This window comes from Camelina sativa, chromosome 8, assembly GCF_000633955.1.
Source record: "Camelina sativa cultivar DH55 chromosome 8, Cs, whole genome shotgun sequence".
Lineage (NCBI taxonomy): Eukaryota > Viridiplantae > Streptophyta > Magnoliopsida > Brassicales > Brassicaceae > Camelina > Camelina sativa.
In genome coordinates this window covers 15,958,100-15,967,264 of record NC_025692.1, presented here as the reverse complement: position 1 = coordinate 15,967,264, position 9,165 = coordinate 15,958,100, and the positions used below count along the sequence as shown (strand labels likewise).

The 9,165-nt window shown below is 33.7% G+C and overlaps 1 protein-coding gene across 1 annotated transcript; it reads left to right on the top strand.

Moving 5' to 3' along the window:
- On the top strand, positions 7,899-8,456 carry LOC109125944. Its single transcript, XM_019228759.1, has 2 exons — positions 7,899-8,106; positions 8,245-8,456. The coding sequence occupies exons 1-2, from the start codon at positions 7,899-7,901 to the stop codon at positions 8,454-8,456; spliced, it is 420 nt and encodes a 139-aa protein (XP_019084304.1).

Below are 9,165 nucleotides of genomic sequence, written 5' to 3'. Positions count from 1 at the left end.
ACAAACACTCTTTTTGAATTGGCTTGACTTGTGATTGCTTGATTGCATCTTGATTTCTAGCAACATCCCATTTGGATTGACACCTTAAGTACTACAACACATAAGATTAATTGAACCATCTAAAACATACAAAAATCCTAGTATCAATTATTATTAGAGTCGCTAAACGTAAGTTTTCTTGTAGCGAAAAATCTTTCTTTAATGTTATTGTTAATTAAAAAACAATATTTTATTTTAACAAAACTTCATAGATAAAAAGAAAATTATTAGGTATTCAAGCACGCGTTGCCTAGACTAATACCTAGTAGTATATATTAAGATTCTATTTAGACGGTTGATACCAAAATTTATGAATATCAACGAGCTTTTAGGTTACTCTTTTTTTTCTATTTTTTTCTGGTCTAGTGACTAATATTTATTAAGTCATAGTTAACTAATTTAAACAACCATTTGCATGTAATTTTTGCCAAAAAAAAACAAAAACAAAAATTCATAATTTTCATCCAAAAAATTAACTATTTTAGGTTCCAACGATGTTCTTTTTACTTATACACTATGCGTATATGATACTTTTGTGGAATATATAATGCCATATATTGCCTTTAGCCTTAAAAAAAACTAACGTAACAAATATAAGGAATGTAAATAGGTTATGGAAATGATAATATGTGACTAGAAAAGATTAAGTTTTAAGAAAATTTCAACAAAATAAAATTTTCTACATCCCCTTGGTGTGTTCGAGGATCCTTAGAAGATTAATGGATTTTGAAACATGAATTTATAAGAATTTCTCAGATGAAAGAGGATTTTGGATTTCATGATCACTAAGGCTCAGATGGGCAAGAAGGGATTCAGCTGTAACATAGACCCTCTAGACATTTTTATTTGTTTGATTTAACATTCTGTTTTGGCTTTAATTCTTAGTTTAAAAGTCAGGACTGGAAAACGAGTGAATCACGAGAAAGATTTGAAAATAGATTATGTCAAAAAGGCCAAGTAAAAAGAGTTGGCATTATACAAGCATGCAAGGGTATAAAAAGTAATAAGACTTGGATGTTCTTAATTTATACTTGTCTCAATCACTTATGATTCTGAGTTTTTGACTAATTAACTCGTTTTTTGTTCAAAAAACAATGTTAAGATTTTCAAATAAACTACGTCATAGCTGGATAGAATTTCCAAAAACCAAGAGTAGAGAATAAATGACAAGGTGATGAGAGAAGTTAAAGAGAATATTCAACAATAGAGGTTTCAGGTAAGAAATACTTTTTTTTGAAACCTCTGTTGTGGAAGATTCTCTTAAGCTTCTTTCCTCTGCTTCTCGTTATTCTCTGCTCTCCGTTTTTAGAAATTCAATCCAGATTTGACGCAGTTCATTAGTAAATCATACCAATATTTTTTGGAGAAAAAACAAGTGAAGTCAAAAGACTCATGCTCATAAGTGATCCAGATTAGTAAATTAAATTAAGAAATATCAAAGTGATCGAGGTCTGATTAGTTTTTTATACCCTTGTACGCTGTATAATGCCAACTCATTATCATGGCCTCTTTGACTTATATCTTCAAATCTTTTTCTTGATTCACTCATTTTCCAATCCTAAATTCTAGACTCAGAAATAAATAAATAAACGTTAAATCAAACAAATAAAATTGTGTAAGGTTTTAGTTTCTTTCCCTTTTCCACATCTCAACATTTCCATGTCTCTATTGCAGCTGAATCCTTTGCCGGTTTTAGTCTTGGTGATCACATAATGCAAAGTCTTTATCTTCACCTGAGAAATCCATATAAACTCATGTTTCAGTTGCCATGGATTTTCTAAGGATCTATAAACTCAAGATAATTCAGTGTGTACCTCTTCCATTCCAATGGATCAAAGAGAACAATCAAGTCATCACATTACGGCAAGGTGATAACCTGTGGATGCTTTCCCACAACTCAAACAGATTCAGCGGCTTTACGCCATGCCTTGCAAATAGCTGATGCACGAATGTTATCTCTTAACACAAGAGAATACATTATTAATTATATCCAAAAGGCTTGATGGAAGGTCACCAAAAGGGAAAACCTTTTTGTCTTGCCCATTTTTACTGACATCTTCTTTTGACCTACAAGAAATACCACAAAGCCTTAAATATGTCTGAAATTGAAATTTATCAGGGAGTCTTAGCCATGAAATTAATATTATGTCTCATATATATTTCGACAAACAAATTGAAATAGAAAAGAAAGAAAAAACACATATAAAATACCACAGCCATGAGTTTAAAAAAAATGTCCCCCAAATTGAAAGTTATCAATTTCGGGAGTCCTAGCCATTGCAAGTTGCTTCTAGAAACCCTAACTATTTCATATAAGATGTAAATTATTTAATAGAATCACTCGCCACAAACTTCACTTAAGATGCATCAGATCAGATCAATAACTCAGGCTAGATTCTTTCTTTAATATGCAATTTTTGTTTCCAAAAACCCAAGAAATTATTGCAAACGATGAAAAAAAAAAAAAAAAAACTGAAACATCCGTATGCATAAATCCCTGAATGTTCTGAGATCCCCAAATTTTGTGAGACTAAATTTTGAAAATCAATTCTCAGATTAAACCGGAGTTAACAAAGGAGAAACATATCAATCCAATGAACTCCTCAAATATGATTACGAAAACGAAAAAAGAAAAAAAAACAAACAAACCCTACACTATCGTGGATAGGTCTTAAGAGTCCCCAGCTAAATCATGTATAAATATATTGCGGCTCAAAGACTATAATCTAATAAAATACTTTGAGAAACCATCGATGTGTATCATTTTCAATCTAAGAGTATTTAGAGAGAGATATATAGAGAGAGGGTTGACGCTATTACCGCACAAGGGAATCAACAAAAGAGAAAACCTTCTTCTCTTGCCCATTGTTATTGACATCTTCGTTTGACCTACATATAGATTTTGATCAACATTTTCCTTTGGAGCCATAAGATCAACTTAACATATGGGTATGCTTTTGGAGCCGTAAGACATGAAATACCACAAAACCATGAAAAAACGGTATATTACGTCTTAGAAACCCTAATTGTTTCGTAGTAGAAGTTATAAATATCTAAAGCATTAGATCAGATAAATCATGCTAGATTCTACATTTAATATGATATTTTTCAGAAAACCCAAAGAAAAAGACAGAATCTGAAACCTCGTGCATAGGTTTTATCAAGCACTGGAAAAAACAACGTATACAGGTTGTCATGAAACCCCTAAATTTGCTGAGTTTCAACCTTTGCAAAATTGTGAAACTAAATTTTGAAAACCCAATTCAGACTCGACCAAAATTAACAAAAGAGATAAGGGGCTGATTGAATAACACAATACCAGGGTAAACACAATACTATTGGAGAGGTGATTTCTAAATCCATATGGAATTGTAAATTCTAAAAATCAAAATACATGGATTTTGAAATAACATGTTTTATTCTTGGATTTGAATCCTTCTATCTTACACTTTCAAATTCATTCAAATCCACTTAAAACATAATGTGGATTTTGAAATCCAAAAAAAAATCATGAAATGAGTAAAATAGGATTTTAACAAATATTTGTAAATCATAGAACCAATAACACATAATTTTGATAAGTATTTTAAAATCAATATTGAATAACACATGATTTTTGTTTGGATTTCCAAATCCATTAAAATCATAGAACCAATAACCCCCTAATAAACAAGATTTTAGAGGGAAGAGCGGAGCATGTCCTTTAATTAATGAGAAATGAGGTCGTCACTTACAAAGAGTCAAGATAATGTTACTCAGCCTACAAACAAGCTGATGACCAGAAAAATGACAAGCTTTAAAGCAGAAACGAATTACACAAAATGCAATTAACTCGGTTTTCGATGCAAAGTATTGCTCTATGGGTAATGTCTCGGGGTCAGGATGATGATCCCAATAAATGTCATCTGCTTTTATAGGCGGCTGTTGACCTAGGGTTGTCTAGGGTTCCCACGCAAATTTCCAAGATTGCCCTCTGTAAAGCTTAGTGGGCCTTCTTTAACTTGTCGGGCCAAAATTTCAATTTAATATATTTAGCAGATTTTGTTGGGCCGAGTGGCAGGGGCAAAGCCCATATCCAACATAATTCCTCTAGAGATCCTTCATATCATGTATGTATTGTGATTGAAAGACATCTAGTTGAAAATCTTTATAGATATAATTTTAATCTGAGAGATAAAGAGATACATATAGATAGAGATAAAGATAGAGATAGAGATAGTGATAGTGATAGTGATAAAAATAGAAATAGTAATAATAGTATATATCTAGATAAAGATAGAAATAGAGATAGAGATAGAGATAAAGTAGAGATTGAGGGAGAGAGAGAGGAGAACTTACAAGATAAGCTTTCCTATTTGAGTCACAACAGATAAAAAAGACAGAAGTAAAAGCGTTGTTACAACAATTGACACCTATATACTTAACTTTTGTAGATAAGGCCAAAATCTGAAGCCTAGTCTACAAATCCGATCCATGAAAGATAGCATATTCAGTTTTATATATACAAATTCGATCCAAAAGAAATGGCTTTCGGACATATAAAAACTTTTAGGCTGATTCGAGCTGTGTATAAAATGTTTAAATTAACAATTACAATTAGATAAATTGCTATTAATATTATATGATATTTAACGTTTTAAGCTGAACGTAATAGTGCTAAGACTGAATGAGTGACATGTTTATAGAAAATTTAGATTAATATCAAAAATATGTTTTCTCGATCTAATAATTGTCGAGAATATATGTATATTATATTGTTTTAAGCTGTTTGGAGTGGTGGGGTGCGCCAAAAGCCTTTGCAGTGGTGCAACGCATACCCTACGCGCTCAAGAACCCAAACAGTGAACTGCCATAACGAGCTCTCCCTCTAAAAAAATAGAGTTAATATCAAGTGGGACAGTGTCCTCACATAACAGATAAAAAACGCATAAGAACAGATACTATACTTGATCTTAGCCAAAAGGTCAAGAAAGGTATGAAGATCGAGAAAGGTATGATTTGGATTGTCCTACTCACTTCTTTTTTATAGCTCCAACATTAGTCTTTTTTATAGCTCCAACTAAACCTTATAGACATTTTTATTTGTTTGATTTAACGTTCTGTTTTTGTTTTGATTCTCATTTTAGAAGTCAGGACTGGAAAGCAAGTGAATCAAAAGAAAGATTTGAAAATAGATTATCTTTTTTCTTGATTCACTCATTTTCCAATCCTAAATTCTAGACTCAGAAATAAATAAATAAACGTTAAATCAAACAAATAAAATTGTGTAAGGTTTTAGTTTCTTTCCCTTTTCCACATCTCAACATTTCCATGTCTCTATTGCAGCTGAATCCTTTGCCGGTTTTAGTCTTGGTGATCACATAATGCAAAGTCTTTATCTTCACCTGAGAAATCCATATAAACTCATGTTTCAGTTGCCATGGATTTTCTAAGGATCTATAAACTCAAGATAATTCAGTGTGTACCTCTTCCATTCCAATGGATCAAAGAGAACAATCAAGTCATCACGTTACGGCAAGGTGATAAGCCGTGGATGCTTTCCCACGACTCAAACAGATTCAGCGGCTTTACGCCATGCCTTGCAAATAGCTGATGCACGAATGTTATCTCTTAACACAAGAGAATACATTATTAATTATCTCCAACAGGCTTGATGGAAGGTCACCAACAGGGAAAACCTTCTTGTCTTGCCCATTTTTACTGACATCTTCTTCTGACCTACAAGAAATACCACAAAGCCTTAAATAATATATGTCTGAATTTGAAACACAAACACTAGTTCTTTCTTTAACACAACCGATTCATAGTAAAAACACAAAACCCTTTAGCAATCTCTTTACTCTTTCTTTTAACACAAACACTAGTTCTTTCTCACGGATATGGATTCAGACGACTCCATAAATCCATATCATCCCTCCTCTAGCTATATGAACTTGTTAAACAGTCAACTTGATAACCAAAACCTTGAATACACTCTTCTTGATAGTCCATGTTCTAAAACTCCATCTGAACCTCCATCCCCTCAAGACAACCGCAAGTCAAGGAAAGCATGGTTACCAACAGATGATATCATGTTAGTCAGCGCTTGGCTCAACACTAGCAAGGATCCGATTGCTTCCAACCAGCAAAAGACTTGCATCCTTTTGGGGGAGGATTGCAAAATACTTTGCATCCTGTCCGAATGCTGTTGGTCGGCCAAAGAGAGAGGTGAGTCACTGTAAGCAGAGGTGGGGGAGGATAAACGACTTGGTGTGCAAGTTCGCTGGATGTTATGAGGCTGCGACTAGGGAGAAGTCTAGTGGACAGAATGAAGATGATGTGTTGAAGTTAGCACATCAAATATACTTTAATGATCATGGACAGAAGTTTACCTTGAAGCATGCATGGCTTGTCTTAAGATACGATCAAAAATGGTGTGCCTCCACATCTATTAAAGGTAATGGAGTGAAAAGGGGAAGAGCGAGTATTGATGGGTCTGAACAGGATGCACACCATCCGATTGATATGGATGAACCCTTGCCCGTCCTCCTGGTGTTAAGGCTGCCAAGGGGAAGTTGAATAAAAGCTCTAAAACCCAACCCATTGATGTGGAGGAAGCTGGGAAAGCTTACTTGAAATTTCAGTTGGATCGAGTTTCAAAGATGTATGAGATGAAGCAGAAGGACTTTGAATTGAAAGAGAAGGATTTCGCTATGAAGAAGGAGCATATCAAGCATGTGATGCTTGAAAATCTGATTGCTAAAAAGGATTCACTAATTGAATCAGAAAAAGCTCTTAAGGAGAAGCTAATTAATGACATGATGTCATTAGGTTGAATCCGAAATATGTTTGTGTTTTTAGTGTTCTAAGTATTTAGTTGTAACATATTTGAATGGTGTTTGTGTTCTAAATATGTTTGTGTTTTTTGTAATCAGACAAGCTTGTGTTTTTTTGTAATCGGACAAGCTTTATGTAATCCAAGTGTTTCTTGTTTTAGTGTAATCGAATTGTTTCTTGTTTAAGTGTGTTTCTTGTTTTAGTGTAATTAAGTGTGTTATTTGTTTCAGTGTGTTTCAGGTTATATTGCAGGCCGAACATATGGATTCACTATTTGAGAGACTATGGAGCATATTCTAAACCCGTGACACCAAAAGAAGCTACAAGCATATGGATTCACTATTGTAGCATTGTACTTCTACCACAAAATTGTAGAAGTACATATTCACTTTTGTTTGGTATTGAACTTTGACCACATATTTTTAGAAGTACTATTGTATTTTTGTATTTATACCACACATGTTCTTTTATCATTATAAACCACATATTGAGAGAATGTTTGTGAACCACAAATTTTAAGTTTTCTACACCACAATTTCTTCTATATCATGTCCAAAGCTAACACACAAAATCTACACACTAAACCGATCAAATACACAATTCCTTTTCTAAATTTTAAACACCAATAATCCTTTTCTATATTTCCAAACTCTCTAAATATGGCTTCTTCTTCCCATAATGATGTTGATGACATTCTTGATGAATGTTTTAATCAAACATGCGATCAAATCACCAATCATGTATGGCAAAATCTTCTTACTCTACCAATCCAAAGTCAACCACCACCTAAACCAAGAAAAAAGCGAATTCACAATGAAAGAAATCGAGAAGTCGGTCATGACCACTTGTGGAATGATTATTTCAGTGAAGATCCTACTTACCCTCGCAACATTTTCCCTCGCCGTTTTAGGATGAACAAGCTATTATTCATTCGTATTGTGGATAAGCTCGCAAATGAAGTTCCCTATTTTCAACAAAGAAGAGATGCTACCGGAAGGTTGGGTCTGTCTACATTGCAAAAGTGTACAGCAGCAGTTCGTATGATGGCATATGGTTCTGCAGCTGATGTGTTTGACGAATACTTCCGACTTTCTGCAAACGTGGCGCTATCATGCTTGGACAATTTTACAAATTTAGTCGTAAATTTATTTGGAGATGAGTACTTGAGAAGACCCACACCAACAGATCTTCAAAGACTACTCGACATTGGCGAGTTACGCGGATTTCCCGGCATGATAGGAAGCATCGATTGTATGCATTGGGAGTGGAAGAATTGTCCCACCGCATGGAAATGTCAATACACCCGCGGATCTGGAAAGCCCACAATCGTTTTAGAGGCGGTGGCTTCATATGATCTCTGGATCTGGCATGCTTTCTTTGGACTACCAGGTACATTAAACGATATCAATATTCTTGACCGATCTCCAGCCTTCGATGATATTTTGCATGGTCGAGCTCCTAAAGTTAAATACAGTGTCAACGGACATGAGTATAAATTGGCTTACTATCTGACGGATGGTATTTATCTAAAATGGTCTACTTTTATCCAATCTATTCCACTGCCACAAACTCCAAAAGCCGCTTTATTTGCGAGACAATAAGAAGCTGTGCATAAAGATGTAGAGCGTGCTTTTGGAGATTTGCAGGCTCGATTTGCCATAGTCAAAAACCCGGCTCTTATTTGGGATAAAGTAAAAATTAGGAAAATAATGGGAGCGTGTATCATACTGCACAATATGATAGTAGAGGACAAACGAGATGGATACACTCTGTTTGATGAAACTGAATTCACACAAATGGAGTCAAGTAGAGCTTCAGAAGTTGACTACACGTTTCCAACACCCATGCCTTCATGTGTCGCTACTATGCTCAAGAGTCGAAAGGATGTTCGTGATCGAGACAAAAATAAATGTTTGCAATATGATTTGGTTGAGAATATTTAGGCAAAATTTGGAGCAAATCAGTATTAAAATTAATCATTCTCTCCATATATAAATTGCACTTCTGTTGTAATATGTATTAATGTTTTTATTATGTTTTGTATGTTTAAAAATTAATTAAAATGCAATATTTTCTAATTTTATAAAATCTTAATTGTTTACACATTTATACCACTTATATTCTATTTAAAATTTTTAAATTTAAAAAAACAATATTTTCAAAAAAAAGAGACCCAAAATAAGAACCTACCAATGGAAGAAAGAATTTTATTTAAGAGATCATGGTTCTTATATTCCAAACAGTACACAATTAATTCATAAAAAATTTAAGAACTTCCCTTCTAACAATCCACTGATAATTATGCTCTAA

What these genes read in the sequence shown, in the direction of transcription:
- LOC109125944 (XM_019228759.1), top strand. Translation starts at nt 7,899, where the DNA reads ATGGCATATGGTTCTGCAGCTGATGTGTTTGACGAATACTTCCGACTT. An exon ending in CATGATAGGAAGCATCGATT is followed by an intron (nt 8,107 to 8,244) that starts GTATGCATTGGG and finishes TTGGACTACCAG; the next exon opens with GTACATTAAACGATATCAAT.